Source organism: Piliocolobus tephrosceles, chromosome 2 (genome assembly GCF_002776525.5).
Source record: "Piliocolobus tephrosceles isolate RC106 chromosome 2, ASM277652v3, whole genome shotgun sequence".
Lineage (NCBI taxonomy): Eukaryota > Metazoa > Chordata > Mammalia > Primates > Cercopithecidae > Piliocolobus > Piliocolobus tephrosceles.
The window spans coordinates 79,172,859-79,198,067 of NC_045435.1; the positions used below are offsets into that span (position 1 = coordinate 79,172,859).

The window sequence follows — 25,209 nt, forward strand, 5'->3', positions numbered from 1 at the left end:
GAAAAACAAAATTTATGCTCCAGTACCAGAAGTGAAACATCAGCTGTTAGGAAAAGCTTGAAAGGTATCTTAGGCACTGAGAATTTGACTATAAGGTCAAAAGTGTGAGAGTCTATAGTTTTGTATGAATCACAACATCTTAAGTCAGATTAAGTTCTGTTGCTTCAAGTGTACTATAAGTAGAGGAAATTCTGAAGTAAAGATAACATTAAAACTGAGCTTAGTAGCAGAACAAATATAAACAATAAATTCTTCACAGTTTGCTGAGAAGTAGTTCTAAATTATGAATGCTGCACATCTGTCTTACCTTCAGTTTCAGATTTTATAATTCCCCCAGATTCTCCAAATGGATTTGTACGCCTAAAAAGTTCAGAAAAAAATATGAATAAATGATCGGTTACCATGAGCCACAGAGAAGAATCTAATCATTAAAACCAGAGTTAACATTTTAAAAAGAAAGCTCTAAAATGCCCCATCCTGTTAAGAAACACTATTGATCACTAAATTACTATGATGAAGGCCTCTGTTGTCACACATTAACTGATCAATGTTCATGCACTTTAGAAGACACAGATGAATTGGAAGTTTAGCCATACACAACAAAAAATCAACATAATAATAAACCATGTTGCAAAAGTTCTTGAATTTAAATAAGCTAGCACAGAGGAACACTGATTTAACTGCAATCTTAGCTGCTTGAGAAAAATGCCAAGAATGTCCTGGAATTGTAAAAACTTCTTTTTAGGTTTTTACTTACTTCTGTAAGTATATGTTGCAAGTTAGCTATAATCAAGTTTTAAACCTGTATTTCTTAAAGCACAAGTAACAATGCAAAAAGAAAAGTGAACTGGAGATGGAAGTTACCTTCCTCCTTAGTGTGCATGGCTTGTGGCACACCACAGTGAAGGAAGAAAAGTACAACTCAAAGTAGGTTTTGGAGGGCTGGGCATTGTGGCTCACACCTGTAATCTCAGCACTTTGGGAGGCTGAGGCAGGAGGACTGCTTGAGCCCTGGAGTTTGAGATCTGCTTGGGCAACACAGGAAGACCCCGTCTCTACCAAAGAAATTTAAAAAGTAGTTGGGTGTGGTGGTGCACGCCTGTGGTCCCAGGTATTCAGGAGGGTGAGGCAGGAGGATCCCTTCAGCCCAGGAGGTCAAAGCTACAGTGAGCTATGATCATGCCACTGCACTCCAGCCTGGGCAACAGAGTGAGACCCCATCTCAAAACAAAACAAAATAGGTTTTGGAAGCAGAGAGCTACGTGGTTCTAAAAAAACACTGACATTAAGATAACAGGAAATTAATATCTGTAGTTATGTGTTCTATTACATCAAATGCTAAGTGTATTTCTGTGATGTGTAAATGACTTTTTGTGGGTCATAGCCATGTATATCCAAATTAATATATGATCAATTCATTAGGTGTCCATTCTACTTAATAAATGATTTGCCTTAAGTCATGTTTCCTTCAACCACAGCCAAGGAAAAATTTTAACTGCTTTGGTGAGAATATTCATTATACAAATAAAAGATGATTCATTAATAATTCATAGTAGTGATAATGTTTTAGTAACTTCCTGAAGATTTCTTATTCTGGTATAAGATAATATTTTCTAATAAACCTATATCACGTGTGTTATCCTCAAGAATTTTTAAAAATTTGTCATGACCTAAAGACAGGGCTATCAACTTTCTTCTGCAATTTTAAGAGCAAATATCCAAGAAGTAGACCTAATAAGCAATACAGAATTAAATATTTTGAAACTAAATTATCTTAACTCCTTAACTGAGGCAGAAGACATAAAGGAAAAACCTGCATGGTTCTTCCCTAACTATCAATATGTTACATAATTAAACAAAGAAAGTACAACATAGCTGATGTACATGATAAATAAGAGATGACTCTCAAATGTAGACAGGGGATTATAAGCCTTACAGACCACAGCACAAAGTACCTGTGATGCTATCACCCACCTGCCTCCCTGGCCAAAGGCTTTTGCCTGGCCAGGCTGATCTTCACACACAGGAGAAATTATGTCAAACTGTATTGGGGTGTCTGGGGCAACAAGGGAATCTAGAGACAGGGCAGCCAAATTTGTAGACTCAGATCCTAAGGATCCTGAACTGCTGGTTCGAGCTGTCGGTGGCCGAGATTGTCTAAGCATAAAACAAGAAGGCATTGCATTTAATTTTCCCTTTTGGATATTAAATATTTAACAAACTATGAAAAAAGAAAACACAACATTGTAAGTCAATGAGAAGTCTTATGTTTCAGTACAAACCTAATCCCAGATCACAGATACTTTAAATAGCCCATATCCTTCTTTAAATAACTCAGTGTGGTAACTTACCCTGCAGCTGGCCGCAGGCTCTCGTGCCTCTGCTGGAAAGATGGGGAAGGAGTGACAGCTTCCAGAGCTGACTGATTTACTCGTGCAGCAGTTTCCTATTTTAATTTTTTTAAAAAAGGACTAATATTAGTAAAGTAAGCAAACCAAAAGTTTGAATGTAACTCTGAATGGTTAGAATGCTTCTGGTTACACTTAAAATATAAATTAGAGCTACTAAAGTAGTTCTATATTCCCTCATCTTAATATTAGGGTACATAACTGATTTCCTCTTCCCATAACCTAGCAAAAAATTTGATTTTCTACTTATATGTAATTATTAGATACTGGTTTTTCTTTAATTTTTTAAAATTCCCTGTAAGTGTTGCACACTTTAAATTTTTAAAGAAAATACTGTTTTCTTTACATTTTTAACCACCTGAATTTTTTTTTTTTTTGGCTTTGTCATATATTTTTTTTTTATTGTTATACTTTAAGTTCTAGGGTACATGTGCATAACGTGCAGGTTTGTTACATATGTATACTTGTGCCATGTTGGTGTGCTGCACCCATCAACTCGTCAGCATCCATCAATTCGTGATTTATATCAGGTATAACTCCCCATGCAATCCCTCCCCCCTCCCAACCATCAGATTTTTTTAATTAAAGTTTGTATTGCTAGCACCCAGTCCACTGCCTAGCACAATGGACAATCTATACATTTGTTGAATAAAGAAATTTAGAAGGAATAGGAAATACTCACAAAATATGAGTATTTTATAACTATGCTGGTAAAGTTTTCACAATTTTCCAGAATATATTTATGCTCAGAAATATCTATTTATTAATTTATAAAGTTGTCATATTTTCAGACCAAAAGATTGAAAATAAGAAAGCTTTTCATAAGAAATACTTTAGACTGCTTTATTTAAAATATTGACTGAATAAAAATGGTATTTAAATTAGAGATCTGTTTTAATCATGTACATATAGTTAACATTTCTCTATACTTAAAAACAGTTAACATGGTAAATTTGTAGATTTTTTCACAGTTTTTTAAATGGTCTTTTTTTGGGAAACAGGTTCTCTGCTGCCCAGGCTGGCGTGCAATGATTATGGCTCACTGTACCCTCGATCTCCTAGGCTTAAGCAGTCCTCCCCCTCAGCCTCCTGAGTAGTTGGGACAACAGGCACTACTCCATAAAAATGGTCTTTAAATTAGAAAAAATCAAAACAAAACAATTTTGCATCTCTGTGTCTTATGGTTAGCAAAATCACCAATACAATGCCACAAACTGATCAAAATTTCTATTCTCACTAATACAGATAAAATAATTCTGGATAACCTAGGAAATACTAACTAAAAATTAGTTCTGATAATTGGTAGGAAAAGACTATATAAGTATTAACAAACTATTCAAATCCAAACACTGTATTCCCTAGATGATAAAATAAATCATTTAATTTGTATTTTAATGGTATTTTTTGTTGCTCCCAAATAACCTTACAAAAAGGAAAAGCTAGATTGGCAGGAGATCAAATTACTAAAAGCAAAAGGTTTCTCTATAGTTAACACTGATTTTCCGTAATTAAACTCATAATTTATTTATTTATTTATTTTTTGAGACAGAGTCTTGCTTTGTCACCCAGGCTGGAGTACAGTGGCGTGATCTCGGCTCACTGCAAGCTCCACCTCCCGGGTTCACGCCATTCTCCTGCCTCAGCCTCCTGAGTAGCTGGGACTACAGGCGCTTACCACCATGCATGACTAATTTTGTGTATTTTTAGTAGAGATGGGGTTTCACCATGTTAGCCAGGATGGTCTCGATCTCCTGACCTTGTGATCCGCCCGCCTCGGCCTCCCAAAGTGCTGGGATTACAGGCGTGAGCCACCACGCCCGGCCTAAACTCATAATTTATTGTATTAGGCATAATTATAATACATTATACGTTACAGTATAATTACGAGTATTTTGGAGGTCATGAGATTTTGTTTCTATGGTTCAAAACTTCCTCCTAGGCATTTCTTAGCTGGCACCTCAAATTTATTAAGAAAAAAACAGAGCTCTTCTTTCCCAAATTCCTCTTCTCTTCCCTTGGGTTTAAAACCTGGAAGTCATCTTTACCTTATTCATCTCTTTCATCCTTCATATCAATCAGTTACTAAACTAGTCTAGCCCTCCCATCTAATCCACCATTGCATCAACAGCAGATTACGATTTAGAAGAGTAAGAGCCTCCCAAAGAAATTAGCCCTCCCAGCCTCAGCTGAAATCATCAGCCAGGAGTTGCCTGGACTCTCATAGCACAGACAGGCCCACCAAGAGTGGCAGAGGTCAGACAGCTCCTGTCCCAGAGTCAAGTCCTTTTCCAACTATACTGCGGTACCCACTTGACTCCTTCCAGGATTCTCTGTACCCCTGTGTTCTACCTGTATGTTTGGACTGCACCTATGGCTGTATCTATACTTCAGTGTTCATCTGGTTTGATATCCTTACTACACAAAGTATACTTCGCAAAACTGGGAATTCACGCTGTATCACCCCAGACATACTGAATCATATTATGCATTTTAACAAGACCACTAACTGACTTGTATGCATATTTCAGTTTTGTATTCTCTATGAAGAACCTTTAACTTGGCTGGGCATGGTGGCTCATGCCTGTAATCCCAGCACTTTGGGAGGCCAAGGCAGGTAGATAACCTGAAGTTAGAAGTTCGAGACCAGCCTGGCCAACATGGCAAAACGCTGTCTCTATTAAAAATACAAAAATTGGCCAGGCATGGTGGTGCTGGCCTGTAGTCCCAGCTACTCAAAAGGCTGAGGCAGGAGAATCGCTTGAACCCGGGAGGCGGAGGCTGCAGTGAGCTGAGATAGTGCCACTGCACTCCAGTCTGGGCGACACAGCAAGACTGTCTCCAAAAAAAAAAAAAAAAAGAATCTTTAATTATACTACAGTTTCATAAATTTGCCATTTCTGCATTTGTACTTATTCTCTTATCTGCACTGTGTCTTCTTTTCCTCAAAACACAAACAAATCCTACCCAACTCAAGTTTCCACCATCTCCACAGAGTTTTCTCTAAAGTCCACACTAATCTTAATATTCTCAAAACTATTCTCAAAACTTAAGCCTTTAGTCATCACCATATGCTTTCAATTACATCCTGTTTTATCTGAAATGTTACCTAAAGTTTTAATTTTGTCTCTCCATACAGATAGGCTCCTAGAGGGCAGAGGCCATGGCTCAATTTTCTTCTGTATTTCCTTTCTTCATGGTGTTCAATACAGAGTTAAATAGTCAACACCCAATAAATATTTGTTGGTTGACTGAGTTGAGTATCTTTGGAAATAATTTATTGTTCTAGGAAGACCACTCATTACATACATGGCACATTAAAGCTACTCATTCAGGCCAGGCGCAGTGGCTCACACCTATAATCCCAGCACTTTGGGAGGCCAAGACGGCCAGATCACCTGAGGACAGGAGTTCGAGACCAGCCTGGCCAACATGATCAAATCCTGTCTCTACTAAAAATACAAAAATTAGCTGGGTGTGGTGGCACACACCTGTAATCTCAGCTACTGGGGAGGCTGAGGCAGGAGAAATCATTTGAACCTGGGAGGTGGAGACTGCAGTGAACAAAGATCAGGCCACTGCACTCCAGCCTGGGCAACAGGGTGAGACTCCGTCTCCAAAAAAAAAAAAAAAAAAGCTACCCATTCAAGGCCAAATTAAAAAATTATAGAACTTGAGAAATTATGAATTAATAAAAACATGTAAGCCACAAAATTACTCAATTTTGTTAGATCTGGGTGACATAAAATAAAAATATTACCTCTGGATTTTCACTTAAGTATATTTGTTTAGATATGTTGTTTATTGTACAGATCCACTGCAAGAGGAAAAAACAGAAAAATATAATTATCTACAAAGCTTCTCTTGTAAAGGCAAATGTTCAATACTCAACTGCAACAGATGTTTTATTAGAAGTAATACATTTATCTTCCTTATAAGAAAACATTTCATAAAGAGGGTGCGTATATATAAATATATAAAAGAACATTCAATATTTTTATTATTTAAATATATGAAAACATTCAGTAGATTTATATAAGAGTCTCAAGTTTAATTCATATAAGAAAATAAAAAATACAGCAATCATGTTAAATTATACTTAATAATCTATATTTATCTTTTTATATCACTTCCCCTCCTAATCCCCACCAAACAAGACGGTGTGAACTCAGGTATCATAAACACAAATGCAAAAAAAACTTAAAAGACAAATATATTCTTGGTGAATATATTTTACATGCCTCCCTTCTGTCAAGTTTATAAATAATTAGCATAGAAAACAATCTCCGCTCTACATCTGCTGCTTCACTCTCGAGGATTGAAGTGTCTGATGAGCCTCACTAATCTAAACAAATATTTCGTTTGGTAAATTATGCAGAGAACAGAGACATTTGTGTGTGTTCCTCAGAGACCAAAAGCAAGTTTTAATATTACTCTTTTCCATAAGAAGTAAATAAAGGTAGATCTCTATAGCATTTCCAACTTTTATATTTTACCAACACAATTATAATGCCAAATTAAAAGGCAAAAAATCAAGCTAAGATATATTTTCATGGAAGAATGTTTCTCAAGATAAAGGTCTGAAGCATCAATTATTGCTAATACCTTACCTTCCATATCTGATATACTAGGAGTAAAAATGGAGTCAAAAATAAAAGGCTCATGAGGAAGAACAGAGACTCCCAAATTTTTGTTTTTCTATCTTTCATTTCTCCAAGATTTTCAGCTTTAGTTGCTTCCTGCCATGTCACATCTGCTGCCACTATGTTCTTAGTGCAGTAAATAGTGTCTCAAAGGATTGGTGAGAGAAGGGAGTAAATTAAACTGTCACCTCATGATACTAACAGCCTGCCAGACAGCAACAGTCACAAGGTCATTTCTCAATCTGAATCTTTAAAATAGCAGAGATGATCTCTAAGGTCCCTCCCACTACAAAATTCTGTGAGAAACAAGAATATTGCTCAAGGACAATAGACCTTTACCAAAAAAAGAAAAAGAAAGATTTTTAATTAACTAGGATTTTCCAAAATTTCTACAATGAACATATTAATAAATGTTTTGTCATCAGAGAAATATTTTTAAATGTCAATGAAGAAATGAACTAGGTAAAATCTTACCTCTTCATGATCTTTTTTACTCTCTGCTTGCAAAATTGAAGATCTGGAAGAGAAGAGATATTTGAGCCTCAACTGTTTTAAAAAGTATTTTCAACATAATCTGAGAGAACTTTTTAATCTTTAAAGGTAAAGGTATATATAAAAACCAATCGGTATTAAAAGAACAAAAACAAAACACAACCAACAGTATCTTAGGAAAAGGAGACCACCAGAGGTATCAGGATGCAGACTTTAACAACTCTGACTTTGGCCACCTATCCCAAGATGTACTAAAAAGGAAACAGGTACTGATCCTCAGAATACAGACCATGACAAAGTTACATTTCAGTGAAGGCAATACATTTCAACTTATCATATACATTTCCTATATATTATGAACTTATCATATGCATTTCAAATATGCATCAATGATCCTAATAGCAAAAACTTTACTTCATTATCTCTCCTTTAATATTAAATCAAATATTTCAATGTTAATCATTATCATTAATTCACTTTTCTATAGATATAATATTAGAGTTAGAGAAAATAATAATTTTTACTAATTTTGCATCACACCAGGAATATGAAATGAAAAATCAGGTAAGCATTAAACAAAAAGTAAGTACTTATAGTAAGTAACATGTTAACAAGTTGGTAATTTTGATAAATGAATACAGTGATTCCCAATATCTAGTGGGATAAATCCACACAATATTGGCATTCATTGTATGTTTGTAGAAGGAATGTGAAATTAAACAACCATTTTGATAAAGGATAGTGAGCTATAATATCTTTTTTTTTTTTTTTTTTTTTTTTTTGACAAAGTCTCACTCTGTTGCCCAGATTGGAATGCAGTGGTGCAATCTCGGCTCACTGCAACCTCTGCCTCCTGGGTTCAAGCAATTCTCCCTGCGTCAGCCTCCCAAGTAGGTAGGATTACAGGCACCTGCTATCATGCCCAGCTAATTTTTGTATTTTTAGTAGAGACTGGGTTTCACCATGTTGGCCAGGCTGGTCTCAAACTCCTGACCTCAGGTGATCCACCCACTTGGCCTCCCAAAGAGCTGGGATTACAGGCATGAGCCACCAAGCCTGGCCTATACTATCTTTTTTTCAGGGGTAAAGGTCAAATTTATTTATTTTTATAATGTCTTAATATGCATAAATACAGGGGAAAAAATGACTTTCAGGGAACCCAGAGGCTGCTCCTGAATATTAAATTAAGAAAGTTCAAAGGTTAAAAGCAGTATTTTAATTGAGTAGGGGAAAAATGGCATAGTCTAAACATCTATCAGTAGGAAAATGTTTAAATTATAATGTATGTCCTTAAATAGATTATAGAATAGCCATTATAACATGTTTTTAATAGGTGGCTACAAATCCAAATTACAGTATTTCTTCAACTATTTTAAAAATGTACTTAGGTTAAAAATCGGAAGGCAATGGACAAAAAAGTTAATTGTTGCTTTCGATTAACAAGACAGTAGAATTTTTTCATACTCCTTTTTAAACTTTCCATGCTTTTTGAAAATTTCTTTTAAATGCTACTTTAAAGATTCTCATTTAATGCAAAGGTAATAGCTTGGGCGTGGTGGCTCAGGCCTATAATCCTAGCACTTTGGGAGGCTAGCACAGGAGGACCACTTAAGCCCAGGAGTTTGAGACCAGCCTGGGCAACATGATGAGACATCTCTACAAAAAAAAATTGTTTTAATTGCCAGACATGGTGGCATGCACCTGTGATCCTAGCAACTTGGGATCCTGAGGTGGGAGGATCCCTTGAGCCCAGGAGGTTGAGGCTACAGTGAGCCATGTTCACACCACTGCATTCCAGCCAGGGAGACACAGTAAGACCCCACCTCAAAAAAAGGTAATAGAAATTTTTTTAAATGGTATTATAAACATTAATGGAAAAATAATCTGATCAGAAATATTTGATTAACATTTTAAAATAACACTGTTGTTAGCACCTACTATATGTCAGTCACATTACATATGTTAGAATTTCTGTTCCTCACAACAATTTACGAGGTAGGGATTACAACCCCCCACTCACATTTTACATGAACAAAAATGGAGCTGAGAGGGGTTACAGACATTACTCTACTGTCTGAGACCACAGAGTAAGTAATGGATACAGAATTTGAACTTTCTGACTCCAGGTTTAGGACTCTTTCCATTAACTTGTTCTGTCTTTCCCGATACTATGCAGGATTTTCAGTTCCAGTTCCCTAACATGAAATCACAGGTCTTTACTATATGACATTGCTTGGACAACCTCAAAATATCAACAAACCATTTAACCAAGTCAGAAACAAAAATTCAATATATTTCTACAAGATTAAAAAGCAATTTATCTTTTTTTTTTTTTTTTTTTGAGACGGAGTCTTGCTCTGTCGCCCAGGCTGGAGTGCAGTGGCCGGATCTCAGCTCACTGCAAGCTCCGCCTCCCGGGTTCACGCCATTCTCCTGCCTCAGCCTCCCGAGTAGCTGGGACTACAGGCGCCCGCCAACTCGCCCGGCTAGTTTTTTGTGTCTTTTGTAGAGATGGGGTTTCACCGTGTTAGCCAGGATGGTCTCGATCTCCTGACCTCGTGATCCGCCCGTCTCAGCCTCCCAAAGTGCTGGGATTACAGGCTTGAGCCACCGCGCCCAGCCAAAAGCAATTTATCTTAATACATATGAACCTAAAATGTCCATAAAATTTCTAAACAAAAAGGAATTATCCCACATTTCAGAAGTTTAAAATATTGTAGATTATTAGTAGTAGAAAAAAATACTAACTTTTTTCCATCGAAAGAGGTGATCTGAAAACAATATCGTCTGTCTTCACAGTCCACAGCCATCACTGAACAGTTGTCTATGTCCATGGCCAGGCCTCCTGCTACATCCCCACGGGCCTGACTCATTAAATTTCCACCCTGTGTGAAGTAAAACTGTCTGTCCCAGGTAGATGACACCAAGCCTGTTTTACTAAATGAAGAAAGCACATTCACTCTTTAATAACAACATACCTGAAATCTCATCATCAGCTAGACACGAGATAAAGCATGTTACAAAGAACTGGCTTCCGAAAAGGCACCAAGATGCCAAGAAAATAAATATAAATATGCTTTCAGTCTCTAAAATAAATTCATGTATGTTGACTCACTTTTGTGAATGTGTATACAGTTTCCAAAACAAGGCTGGAAATTATCAAACTGTGGCTGTTATAATAACGATCCATAAAATACAGGTTATAGTTCAACTTCCAAGGGAGTAAATTCAAAACAATATAATTTATTTTATTTCTAGGGTTAACCTGCTTCATCCTGTCATCAGGTAAAAACTAACATTTGACTTGGTGCTATAATTACAAATATGTTAAAGTATGATAAATGATATTTCATAGCATTCTCACGTGATGATACCATATGTGAATATTTACTTAAACTCAAATTAGTTTCACTTCATTTTTTTTTTTTTTTTTTTTTTTTTGAGACAGAGTCTTACTCTGTTCCCCAGGCTGGAGTACAGTGGCGTGATCTCGGGTCACCGCAACCTCTGCCTCCCAGGTTCAAGTGATTCTTGTGCCTCAGCCTCCTGAGTAGCTGGGATTATAGGCATAAGCCACCATGCTCTTCTAATTTTTGTATTTTTAGTAGAGGTGGGGCTCCACCATGTTGGCCAGGCTGGTCTCGAACTCCTGACCTCAGGTGATCCACCCGCCTTGGTCTCCCCCAAAGTGCTGGGATCACAGGTGTGAGCCACCACACCCAGCCTTGGTTTCACTTCTTTTATCATTCTACATTATTCAGTAAATATCTAGGTAGGATTTTACTTCTGAAAAGTATTCACGTACCTCATCTGTCAAAAAGTTCACATAATACTAACACCTCTAAAAAGTTTCAACCTTTGGCCGGGTGCGGTGGCTCAAGCCTGTAATCCCAGCACTTTGGGAGGCCGAGACGGGTGGATCACGAGGTCAGGAGATCGAGACCATCCTGGCTAACATGGTGAAACCCCGTCTCTACTAAAAATACAAAAAAAAAAACTAGCCGGGCGAGGTGGCGGGCGCCTGTAGTCCCAGCTACTCCGGAGGCTGAGGCAGGAGAATGGCGTAAACCCAGGAGGCGGAGCTTGCAGTGAGCTGAGATCCGGCCACTGTACTCCAGCCCGGGCAACAGAGCAAGACTCCGTCTCAAAAAAAAAAAAAAAGTTTCAACCTTTAATAAAAATCAAAACAATATGACAGACATCAATTATTTATTATATTCATTTGGTATTGTCTTACATGATATACAATATACAAAAATAACAATAGTTTTCTTACTTCCTAGCATTAAGGTATCCAGCCTTTCGGGTTAAATTTCGATTAACAGGAAATTTGGTGGGGTCTGGGTCAGGCACATATAAGGGATCACTGGCTACTTCCAAATCCTCTATTGTCTGTTGCATGGTCTCTATATCACTGTCCATTTCCCTGCGAACACTGACACAGAACAGATTATTTACTACAAAGCACAACCAATATAGAACTCCTTACCAATCATGTTTACCTGCATATTTGTTTTGGGTATGTTTTCTTAAAGAGAAGAAATGTGGTATGTATGGTTTAAACAACACGAATACATTTTAAAACAGGTTTACAGTTTATTTGAAACTTAGGTATTTTGGAAACAATACTAAATTCAAAAAATGAATGAAGCCCCACTGAATCCCTGATTTTGGCATAATTTTCAAACTGCGCCTTTAAAACAGAGGTCCTGTGCCTTTAAAACAACAATCACTGTCATCTCTCTCCATACCGCGGACAGACCACATATACTGCTCAGCATTTTGAACCTGATGAGAACTGCTTTCTCTCTCTCTCTAAGCTTTCATGGCTTGGAAACAATATTTAGTAATCTCCCATTAAGCTCCCACAATTTCAAGTTTAAAGATAATTTCACTTATGGGGAATTACTATTATGTGTCTGTTATATTCAGACATAAAACTGAGTTTAGAATCAAATTATCACCATTAAGAAATTCGAAGTTCACAATCTATGGAAAAAAGAGGTTAAAAAAAAAAAAAAAAAAAACAAGAAGTAACCATGAACCATATAAGAAACTCTCATGGCAGGGAAAATATTCTCTCAGGAAATTAAATGATAAATATCTTTACATTATATCATTGAGCTGTTAAGCTATCATTCACATCATTTCATTTTCAATTTTAAGGAAAAAAATACTTACTTCTGAACGCTTGTTCCAATATTAGCTAAAAATTCTTCCAGTTGTTCATTAAGATTTTCAGAACCCATCTTAAAGAAACTTATCTGGAGAGTAGGGAGTGGGGGGAATTGAACAATACAAAAATACATTAAGCAATACTTAAAGTAAATCATATAAATAATCTCTAAGATACATGGTTAAGTAAAAAACAAAGGAACATTCCCATTTGTGTAAAAATACATTGTAGTGGGGCCAGGCGCGGTAGCTCAAGCCTGTAATCCCAGCACTTTGGGAGGCCAAGATGGGCAGATCACGAGGTCAGGAGATCGAGACCATCCTGGCTAACACTGTGAAACCCCGTCTCTACTAAAAAATACAAAAAAAAACTAGCCGGGCGAGGTGGCGGGCGCCTGTAGTCCCAGCTGCTCAGGAGGCTGAGGCAGGAGAATGGCGTAAACCCGGGAGGCAGAGCTTGCAGTAAGCTGAGATCTGCACTCCAGCCCAGGCGACAGAGCGAGACTCCGTCTCAAAAAAAAAAATACATTGTAGTTTGTGATTTCTACTGCACATGGAGCCATTAAGGAAGTTAGACTTAAATTCCACTACATATCCTTTTATATTTTTTGAATTGGAACAAGTAATACATATGTATGGTTAACAATCTTTTAAAATTGGAAAATAAATTTTAAAGTATTTCCAATAAATTATATAAAGTGTTTCATGTTTACAAGATAAGTTTTCTATCTGAGGAATAATCAGTACTCTTTTACTTAAATAGATTCAATTTTTTTTTTTTTTTTTTTTCTTGAGACAGGGTCTCGCTTTGTCATCCAGACTGCACAATAACACCTCACTGCAGCCTCAGCCTCCTAGGCTCGAGGGATCCGTCCATCTCAGCCTCCCAAGTTGATGGGACCACTGAGGCATGCTACCAAGCCCAACTAATTTTTTCATTTTTTGTAGAGATGGGGTCTCCCCACATTGCTAAGGCTAGTCTCAAACTCCTGGACTCAAGTGATTCTCCTACCTCGGCCTACCAAAGTGCTCGATTATAGGCGTGAGGCACCGCGCCTGGCCTCAATTTTCTTTAAGCTCTTAATTTTTAGGAGACTGACACTTTGTCTTATACTACCCAAAACAAATTTCTAGCCCCCTTCCTGATGTACTCTTGGGGCACGCTGGAGTTCATCTATTATTTTTAACTCAGGAAGTATGCAAGGAATATGGGATAAACTCAAGCCTGTTCATTCTCTTTCAGATCTATTATGAAGCAAGTGTTTAGTTGAAGCTCCAGCAATAGGTGTAACTCTGAAATTCATTTAGCTTTCTGTTCTCAGTCCCCAGCTATGGTGAACAAGTGGTTTCATTTACCCTAAAATATTTGAAATCTTCATCTGCAAGGAAAACCATTCTGCCTAACTTCCTTAAAATAGTCTGATGACATTTTTTAAAATTACTTCTTAAAACACAGACATGAACAAGGATGTTGAAAATAGTTTATAATATCTTTATACTTAATGTAAATATCAAGTTTAATATAAAGCTTTTAGGACAGTTATAATCCAAAATACAGTATAGTATTTACCTGAGCTTGCATGTACCCAAGTAGAGGTTCTAACAATGCTATTTTCTTCTTGTACTGAAGAGTATTTAATGCACAAAAATAATGCATCATGGTCTGGTGTTGTTTCTTTCTAGACGTGTACACATCTTCTGTTACTTCATACTTCACCTTTGAATGAAAAGATTTAAATAATTAAGTAAATAATCTGCTATTATTTACTTAATTTTGTATTATCTTCAGTAGGAGCTGTGGAGAAGAGCCTACCCGAGGAAAAGGTGTATCACAAGCAATTGAGCATTGATGTTCCTGTTTCTGATCTTTTAGAAATCCTTCAACATACTGGTTAAGCGAATTTTCCTGTTTAACTTCCAACCACATAATTTACAAAATGCACATTGAGGCCAGGCGTGGTGGCTCATACCTGTAATCCCAGCACTTTGGGAGGCCGAGGTAGGAAGATCACTTGAGGCCAGGAGTTTAAGAGCAGCCTGGTCAACATGGTAAAACCCTGTCTCTACTAAAAATGGAAAAAAATTTCCATTTTTCCACTGGGTGCAGTGGTACATGCCTGTAATTCCAGCTACTGGGGAGGCTGAGGCATGAGAATAGCTTCACCCTGGGAGGTGGAGGCTGCAGTGAGCCAAGATCACACAACTGTACTCCAGCCTGGGCGACAGAGAGTGTCTCAAAAAAAAAAAAAAAAAAAAAGTCATATTGAAAACAGAATTCTGTACATAACTAAGTACGATACAGTAACTAAACTAAGCACGGCAGAGAAAGCTTACCACATGGAGGAAGGGCAGACAATTGTTTGTAATTAGCTTAGCCATTAGTCTTTGATCAGTTCACAGCATACCAGTCTCCCCTCCTGGTTCTCTCCCTATCAGTCTTCCTCTCTTGTACTTGCTTGTCTTCCTTCAACCCATACTTGAAATATGTGTGCTCCCTAGAGTTCTTTTATTCAGACAACATATATTTATTGAATACCTATTATGTAATAGGCATTATGTTCTTCTGCCTTCCTCCTTTCCTTAGAATCCTCAAGTACCAAGAATATTCTAATATTCCAATATATCAATGACTCACAAATTTTATCTCTTGCCTCTCACTCTCCCAAGTGACAGAGGAAACACATCTCCAGCTGGGTTCTTTATGTGTGTTTATGTGCTACAAATGTACAAAACTGAAGATAGTTTTGTACACAAAACCTGTTCTTCTACTTTGTTTCTTAGCTCTCTTAATTACTACAGGATCCATCCAGACATCCAAGAAATCTAGGACTCATTTTTATTCCTCCTATTACCACAAGTCTTGTCAACTCATACTTAAGAAATATCTCTCAAAAGTACTCCTTCCTCTCCACTTTCAGTAACAACCTTAGCTGAGGCCTTCATTATATCTTTGCAAACTATTCTAATTCCTTTCATTGGATTCCCTCTAGTCTTGTCCTCTTCACATTTTCATTAGTATGTTTGTTCTATAACACAACTGCATGATGTTATTCACCTACTTAGAATCCTTTGGCGGCTATCCACTCCCTCTAACACAAATTTCAAGGTCATTAATATAGTAATCTGGTACCAATATACTTCTTACCCTTTCTGCCGTATCTCCAAACATCTCCTTCACTGTTACAGAGTACTCTTAACCTTTACACTCTCCCAACTCCACCATGTGCCTCTGAAAGGCTGTTTTTCTTTCAGGAAAGCAATCTCCAATTCCAAACTAGTGTTACCCACTTATCTTCAATGTAAATGTCACCTTTTAAAAGTGTAACCTTTGCTGGCCGGGTGCAGTGGCTCACGCCTGTAATCCCAGCACTTTGGGAGGCTGAGGCGGGCAGATCACCTGAGGTCAGGAGTTTGAGACCAGCCTGGCCAACACGGTGAACACCCACCTCTACTAAAAATACAAAAATTAGCTGAGCATGGTGGCTTATGCCTGTAATCCCAGTTCTGGGGAGGCTGAGGCAGGATAATCACTTGAACCTAGGAGGTGGAGGTTGCAGTGAGCCGAGACAGCACCACTGCACTCCTGCCTGGGAGTCAGAATGAGGCCCTGTCTCAAAAAAAAAAAAAAAAAAAAAAGGTATAACCTTTCCCAATTCACCAATCAAAGCTAACTGCTCCCCTCTGTGCTCTCTCAGCATTTTATTAAAACCCCTATTATTGTATTTAACTAATAACAGAGTTAATCCATGCCTTCTTGTCATCCTTGTACTTTGGTTCCTAGTTGACTTGCATGCCTTCACACAGGTAACCTTCAATTAATGTGCAGTATCCAGTCTTTGAGGGCAGGAGTGAAGCCTATTCCCATTGTTCCCCCAAGGTACCCAACAGACTGTTTGACATATATTAGGTGCTCAATGAATTTTTAAATAAAATGAAGTTGGTGAAAAAGTGTTTTTTAAAATACTTTGAGTAGCCAGAAGTAATGTAAAATATATCAAATTTGATACCTAGAGCCTTTGACTACTTCTCTAAGGCCAAGTGACTATTAGAGATCTCAAAATGTATACATTTTATCAATACACCATTAAGTAGTAGTCTGCAGCTAAAATTAGAAAATGAAAAGGAAATCAATCTTCGTACTAAACAACTTTTTGTTAAGAAACATTTCCTTTGTCACAGTAGCTGTTGCACAGTAAATCGTACCCAACTATGGATTCCCACAAGCAGTCACTGCGTTCCAACAGCAGCTGCAGCCAAGGCTACAGACACCAACACCCAGGCACAGAGATCACCTCAGTCACAAGCATCTAGAAAGACCTACACATCAAGCCTTGGACTAGGTGCTGGAGAAAGACATGATCTTAAGGCACGCCCAGAAGAACCTGTTAATATTCTGTTCTCTCATCTTTACTTGAATGCATTTCTCCTCAAATATAGTGTAATATTTCTGTATTTCACTCCTTGAACAAATATCAAAAGATATATATTTCTGTAAATAAGGAGGGCCTCATAACAGAATTTCATTATGTGTGTGACATTCTACTTCTTGACCACTCTATCTCAGAAGACATTTTTGAACACACATATATATTTAAACAGAAGCAATGCCATGTCATCAAAATACAAAGCAACAAGAGGCAATGTTATATACTGGGCATCAGTTACATTTCCAGAATAGTTATGTTTACTCATAACATCAAATTTTGGCCGAAGAAAATATTTTGTTTAAAGAGATCAATGATTATCAGAAAGGTTTCAAACAGCTAGAAGGAAAGAATAAACTAAGAGTAATATAACAAAACATACAAAGTAACTCCTGGCTCTATTTTGATAGAGGAAAAGCTAGACCACCTAATGAATAGTTGTTAATCATGACACTGAAGGAATAAATATGTATCACACCTTGTCATTTTCTCTTTTTTTGGATAACCGGCTATATCTGTTAATTGCAGCATCATGATCTGGAAAAAAGAAACGAGTGTTAACAATACAACAGTACTTTTCAAAACTTACAAATGCTTTCAATGGTCTTCACATGTGCATCTTTCCACAAACATACTGAAGCAAAAATTTCCTACCACATGATCACTGAACTCAAATTTTCCCCACAGCCAAATTTCCCCTAAATTATGTGTCTACTTCTCAAACTGGTTTTTAAAAAATTAATTCCAGGAAACTAATGTAGTAAAGCTTTTAAAAGTATTTTGTAGTACAAAAATAGCAAATGCAGCTTAGACACAGTGGTACATGCCAACAGTCCCAGCTAATCAGGAGGATGGGGCAGCAGGATCACTACAGTATGCTATGATTGTGGCTTGAATAGCCACTGCACTCCAACCTGGGCAACAGAGCAAGACCCCATATCTTAAAATATATACACACATACACACACACACACACACACACACATATATACAGACATATATATATCTAACACTCATTAAAGAAAAATTGGGATATATAAAAGAACAAGAAAGGTAAAATACTATAACATCTCTTTAGGCATTATGAAGATAGTAACCTATAAGACTTAATTTCCTTAAGATTTTTCTTAAATTACACTGGTTATACAGTATAATTTAAGAAGCAATACTGATTTAAGTAATGTTCACTTATTTTTAATTGGGTTCTTTTTTTTTTTTCAATTATTACAAAGAATCTAGCCACAGATATGCACTGATAAACAAATACATCACTGCAAGAAATAAGTATGCAAATTATAGGGCTTACCGTTACTTGCAATCTGAAATACTTCCTTTAATGTTAGTATTTCTGAAAAAGTTCAAGAATAATTTAAGTTTGGCATATTTATGAAATACATTTGTTTGGAAAACAATAACTGTTACTTAAACTATAATTAAAACTCCAAATAATATTTCATACTTCAACATTCAGGGTGAAAAAGCTATTCTGTGTTTCAGCTAGTCTATGAAACATTTACTATCATTAGCAACAGTTACACTACCAGAAAATCTACTTGCTACAAATTAGTGATATGACAGAAAAACAAATTTAAACACCCACTGTAAATGGTAAGATATGCAAATATTCTGGTTTAGTGCCACAATCATGCATTTTTGGTATGTAAATCTAAACATTCAAATGCTAAACGAGAAACAAAACATCTTATTAATAAGATTATGCCATTCAGTCCCCTTACACTGAAGAAAAGAGATCTTGTTCTAGACCTTAGAGAGACCATTCTTGAGGATCACAACCACAATTAGTAACTCCATCTTTAAAATACATTAGAGATGTATTGGTGACTGAGTAAAGTAAAAGTGGCACAGGTTGCTGTCCAGAAATGGTAGTAGGTATAGAATAGTATGATAATATGCATTTGTCTGTATTCCATGTATAATTTAAATACTTTACCATTCACTGATACATTAGTTCAATATTTTTAATCTCTCTACATATTTTAGTAGTAAGTCTGTATGGCTGAGATTACAAGTTATGGGAAAGCAGAACCAATTCTATAAAACTCATTGTATCACCTAGTAATCCTAAGTGGGTAAAAATAAAACCCACAAACAACCAGGTTGTAGACTGTTAAATGTGCCAGTACCCCTACCTCTTGCCACTTCAGCGCATAGACACACCTCTATACCCTCTGCCACTATCCTAACTCAGGCCTTGGTCACATCTCATGGGACTCCCACAACTTCCCAGTCTAGTCTCCTACATAACAAGGCTACTCTATTCCATCCTCCAAAGGAATTGTGTCTCTCCTTAAAGACCCCCATTGACTTCTCCTTTGCTCATAAACTGAAGTCTAGCCTCTTAGCATGACCTACTCCCATCTCCTCTATTTCTGGATTCATCTCCTGCCTCACTCTAACACATCCAGCATTGCAGCCACACTGAGTTTCTTGCTACTGTCAAATAGGCTGTGTATTTCTAAAAGCCATACTTTGTGCACTCTAGTCCCTCTAACAGAACAATGACTCTTCTGGAAAATTCCTCTTCACTGTTCAATGCTCATGTCACATCCTTGGGTGAAGCCTTGCTGACCCCTCCTAACAGCCCCGCCAGCACCTTGCTCATTCCCTAATTATAAGAGACATAAGTGTTGTAATTATGCATGTGCCCACTTCCTTCTCTAGAATTTCTCAAAAGAGGGGGTATCTTATCCATATCGGTATTTCTCAATATCTAGTTTGACATCTAGCAGGAGATCCTATAAATGTTTGGTAACTGAGCAAAGTAAGAGTGGCACAGGTTGTGGTCAAGAAATGGTGTAGGTATAGAGTAATATGCATTTTACAAGCAGTGATCTCACAGCCAATGAAAGTAAACATAAGCTTGACTTCAATACCTTTCAGATCTCTTTCTTTAAACTGGGTAATGGGGAACATCATGGCATCAGCAAGTTGAGTTGAAAGTACTGCATGACAAGAGCTAAGCTAGAAAAAGAAAGACCAAAAAGGCCAAATAACTATACACAGACATTTAACCAGTGTTATGAAATTAAACAGAATCTAGCAAAAAAGGTTCTGCTGTATTTTATATAGGCAAACACTAAAAATTATGTGATACAGTACAAAATACTATATAGTAAAAAAAAATTCCATTTACTAAACTCTTAGAAAATACAGAATGACCTTGGATTTGGTAACGGTTTCTTGCAAATGACACTAAAAGCACAAGGAACAAAAGAAAATATATAATGGACATCATCAAAATTTAAAACTTCTATGCATCAAAGCACATCATCAAGAAAGTGAAAAGAAAAAAAAACAACTCAGAATGGGAGAAAATATTTGCCAATTACGTATGTGATACGTAACTTGTATCTAGAAAGAGAACGTTTACAACTTAATAATAAAAAGACAACCAATTTAAAAACAGGCAAAGGATCTGTATAACTTCTTCAAAGATAAACAAATGGCCAATAAGCACATGAAAAGGTGCTCAATATCATTAGACATCAAGAAAATGCAAATCAAAACCACAATGAGAGACCACCTCATACTCACTCAGATGGCTATAATTTTTAAAAAAATTTTACATACACACAAACAAAAATAATTGTTGGCGAGGATGTGGAAAAACTAGAACCCTCCTACACTGCTGGTAGGAATGTAAAATGGTGCAGGCACTGTAGAAAACAGTTTGGTGGTTTTCTACATTATTTAACTTTTAAATAAACAAACATAAAATTACCATGCAATGACCCAGCAATCCCATTTCTGGGTATCTACTCAAGAGAACTGAAAACTGTTGCTCAAAAAAAAAAAAAACCTGTATATGAATGCTCATAACAACATTATTTGAACTAGTTAAAAGGTAGAAACAACACAAATGAACAAGGACTAGATAAACAGATACAGATACATAAAGAGATGACTAGATAAATAAAACTTGATATATCCATAACAATGAAATTTTATTTAGCCAAAAAAGGAATGAAGTACTGAGGCATATTACAACATGAATGAACCTTGAACACATTATGCTAAGTGAAAGCAGACATTAAAAACTCTAAAATTATGAGTTCATTTATATGAAATATCAAAAGTAGGCAAAGTCATACAGAAAGAAAGCAGATTAGTGGTTGACAAGGACTGAGGGACCAGGGAGGTGGAAGTGACTGCTTGATATGGTTTGGCTGTGTCCCCACCCAAATCTCATCTTCAATTGTAGCTCCTATAATTCCCACATGTTGTGGGAGGGGCCCCGTGGGAGATAACTGAATCATTGGGGCAGTTTCCCCCATACTGTTCTCGTGGTAGTAAGTTTCACGAGACCTAATGATTTTCTAAGGGGTTCCCCTTTCACTTGTCTTTCATTCTCTCTCATGTGCTGCCATGTAAGATGTGCCTTTCGCCTTCCACCACGTTTGTGAGGCCTCCCCAGCCATGTGGAACTGTGAGTCTATTAAACCTCTTTTTCTTTATAAATTACCCATCTCAGGTATGTCTTTATCAGCAGTTTGAAAACAGACTAATATACTGCTTAACAGGCACAAGGCTTCCTTTGAGATGATGAAAATGTCCTAAAAACCAGACAGTGGTTATGGTTGCATAGCACTGTGAATGTACTAAATGTCATGAATGGCAAATTTTATGCTATGTGTACTTTACCACAATTTTTGAAATGAAAAAAATTACATTATTTCTTTATCTTGATTTCCTGGTAAAACATTTTGCTATAATGGGTTATTAAAATATTTCAAAAAAAATACTTTCCAGTTAAGATTCTAGAAAACACAGGACTATCAAATGGTCCATGTGAAAAGAAGAGGTTTTACTGCAACAGTAGAGAACAGTTATTGATTCTCCATAAGCTCTCACTACCTCTTCTTCCTGTTAGCTTTCAGGTCTTTGTTTTAATGATTTGTTGTGGTGACTGATTTGAGGAATTCAGGGTTGATTTTGGCTGTTTAGGATGGCAGGATTAATAAAGACTAAACAGTAAAATGTTGCTTAGAGCAACCACAAAGAAGCCAGATGTAGCTCACTACCTAACTCTTCTCTCCCTGCCTACATCTAATGACACATGTCAAGACTGAATGTTACATGGACTACATGCAAAAGAAGCACATCTATATGTTTATTCCTGGAAAACAATGTTTTAATCTGGTAAAGAAAGTATTGTTTTGATGAGCCAGCCACCAGGATGTGGAAGTAAGGATCTTCTTTAGTCATCTCTGTAATAGAGCTTTACTCATAAAATAAAAGCCAAGCAACTGGGTAACTTAATTACAAGACCATTTAATCAAGCAAAATAAAATAAAAGTTTACCTCATCTATAACTTTTGAAAACTGTTGCAATGTAGAGCTCATTACTTCATCATCACCTCCCAATGGAAAACGCTGAAAAATGAGAAACAGAGATGAGGTAAAGTTTCAACGTCGTGTCTTTTGGGAATGACATTACTATAATTTACATTTTTAAATAACTTCAGAAAAACTTCCAAAATTTTGAATAAGCTCTAAAATATCATTTAACTAAAATTGTGTAATGTACATAATTAATAAACATTAATTGTTTGTTAAGTAACCAATTGACATTGCATATTGGAATCTCCACCATACTCGAAGTTCAAACATTTAGCATTTAGCTCCAGTTCCTCCAATAATGGTGTAATGCTGAGCAAGTCACAACTTCTTCATTTGTAAAAAGAAAACAGGTAAACTAGATAGCCTCTGTATTTAATATTAAATCATTAAAATTATCTGAATGTAAGTGCTATCACGAAATTTCGATGGTATATTCTGTGAATTCAAGAAAACTTAAGGATTCTTGTTGAAAGTCTATCTATACAGATACTATACTTTTAAAATTATGCTTTTAAAACTTTGATATACAATACCTGTTTTTCATATTCTTTTAAAAGTTTTGAGGTCAGGTGTGTTGCTGCACTTAATTCATTCTATGGAAAAAGCATTCAAATTAGCATGATCATACTGAGAAAAAAGTTTTAGTTGAATATACCTAATTTATTTATTATCACTTAACATAAATATTGTTAAAACCTTCATTAAATCAGTGGAAAGGCGTACTACCATTAAAGCACTTTAAAAGAAAACTCAAACCATAAAATAGACACTCTCAAGGAATTCACCAGCATTCCTGGTGTTTGTTTGTTGCTAATAAAAACTAAGCACTAAATACTTTAAAGCCTAGAAATAAACTGATATAACCTTAGCAAAATCTTTAGAGTCTACGTTGATGACTGATTATTGCTCTCTGTAGATGCTGATACTAGACTACAGTAAGCACTTAATAATATACAACCAAAATGTGGTTGACCTAGTCATATAATACAGCAACACAGCCATATGAAAAACTTTTAGTTTTTTTAGCGACTATAACAAATACGACATTTCTTTAACATATTAATCATATATCTCTGTGGTCAGAAAGCAAAGCTTCAGAGCGTGATCACAAGGAAAAGCTAAACAACAACATAGCAACTTTTAAGTATGTAATGAAAATGTGAAGCCAGAAAGCAAACAATATGAGAAGGGAAAAAAATAAAACTTTTACACGTAATTAATCCCAAAGAAAGTATATCACGGAACCTAGGTTCAACAAGAAAACCTAGTCATACCCTTTATCTTCTTGTACTCCAGAGGTACATCTAATTTTTAGTGCCTTCTTTTAACTCGACAGAGGCAGCCAACTTTCAAATCCTCTACTGAAAAAGGGGAAGTGTTGGCCATTTGCAGTGGCTCACGCCTGTAACCTCAGCACTTTGGGAGGCCAAGGCAGGCAGATCACCTGAGGTCAGGAGTTCAAGACCAGCCTGGCCAACATGGTGAAACCCCACCTCTAGTAAAAATACAAAATTATCCGGGCGTAGTGGTGCATGCCGTAATCCCAGCTACTCAGGAGGCTAAGGCAGGAGAATTGCTTGAACCTGGGAGGTGGAGGGCACAGTGAGTCGAGATTGCACCATTGTACTTCAGCCTGGGAGACATGAGCAAAACTTCGTCTCCCAAAAAAAAAAAAAAAAAAAAAGGGCCAGGCACAATCCCAGCACTTTGGGAGGCCAAGGTGGGCAGATCACTTGAGGTCACGAGTTCAAGACCAGCCTGACCAACATGGAGAAACCCTGTCTCTACTAAAAATACAAAATTAGCTGGCATGCTAATGCATGCCTGTAATCCCAGCTACTCGAGAGGCTGAGGCAGGAGAATCAGTTGAACCCAGGGGGGGCGGAGGACGCAGTGAGCCGAGATCACACCACTGCACTCCAGCCTGGGCAACAAGAGCAAAGCTCTGTCTCAAATAAATAAATAAATAAATAAATAAATAAATAAATAAATAAAGTGGGGGTGGGGAAGTGTTCCATAAGATTGTAATAAGCATGATTAGGGAAAATACCAGTGATGACATGGGATCTTCATTCAAATCTTAGGAAAGATCACTATCAGTGAGTTTCATGGGGGGTTTGCCCCAAACTATGTTTGGGGAGAATGGGCAGATGCTTCAATCTTCTATCACTTTTGTAGTACTACAAACTGTACTCTAGTAGTTGAAATGTCAGTTCTGTAATACACAATGTTCATTCATCCATTCAACAAATATTTATTACTAAGAGCCTAGTACAGGGCTAAGCACTAGTAAACAAGACAGGCACTACCTGTCCTCATGAGGCTTAAAAATTCATGTTTTAAAAGCATCAAGTTAGTCCTCAGTGTTTTACCTGTGCATCATAAATCCGATGCATAGCTTGATACAACTGGTTCATATAGTTGGAAATAGCTGTGGCATCTTCTTCAAATACACCCAGTAAAGACCTTGTCTGTATAAAATAATAGCAGTAAGTTTATGTTAATCATAATACAAATCAGACGGAAAAATATTTTTTCTAAAGGAAGCAAAAATCATAGGATATTAAAGTTCTAGTAATTCTGAGTTTTAATCTATTTTCTCTCTTTGGTAGTAATGTTAAGAAGTCAGAGTTTTTTTGTTCTCAGTTTCACTTCAACAAAGCAGAGGTATTTTCCAACTATGTCACACAAACTTTAAGAGAAACAACA

The 25,209-nt window shown here is 36.7% G+C and overlaps 1 protein-coding gene across 3 annotated transcripts in view; it reads right to left on the reverse strand.

The window, feature by feature from the left end:
* Positions 1–25,209, reverse strand: part of APPL1 (adaptor protein, phosphotyrosine interacting with PH domain and leucine zipper 1) — a 46,783-nt gene that overhangs the window by 13,747 nt on the left and 7,827 nt on the right. For all 3 annotated transcript variants that reach the window (XM_023201022.2, XM_023201036.2, XM_023201030.3), the window contains 15 exons: positions 24,873–24,971; positions 23,034–23,093; positions 22,462–22,533; positions 20,034–20,121; positions 18,446–18,487; positions 17,618–17,676; positions 14,286–14,432; positions 12,722–12,804; positions 11,817–11,975; positions 10,289–10,477; positions 7,523–7,565; positions 6,166–6,222; positions 2,352–2,446; positions 1,975–2,157; positions 308–360 (listed from right to left, as the gene is read on the reverse strand). In XM_023201022.2, coding sequence (XP_023056790.1) covers positions 308–360; positions 1,975–2,157; positions 2,352–2,446; positions 6,166–6,222; positions 7,523–7,565; positions 10,289–10,477; positions 11,817–11,975; positions 12,722–12,804; positions 14,286–14,432; positions 17,618–17,676; positions 18,446–18,487; positions 20,034–20,121; positions 22,462–22,533; positions 23,034–23,093; positions 24,873–24,971 — 1,429 coding nt within the window. The remainder of the gene's footprint in view (positions 1–307; positions 361–1,974; positions 2,158–2,351; positions 2,447–6,165; positions 6,223–7,522; positions 7,566–10,288; positions 10,478–11,816; positions 11,976–12,721; positions 12,805–14,285; positions 14,433–17,617; positions 17,677–18,445; positions 18,488–20,033; positions 20,122–22,461; positions 22,534–23,033; positions 23,094–24,872; positions 24,972–25,209) is intronic.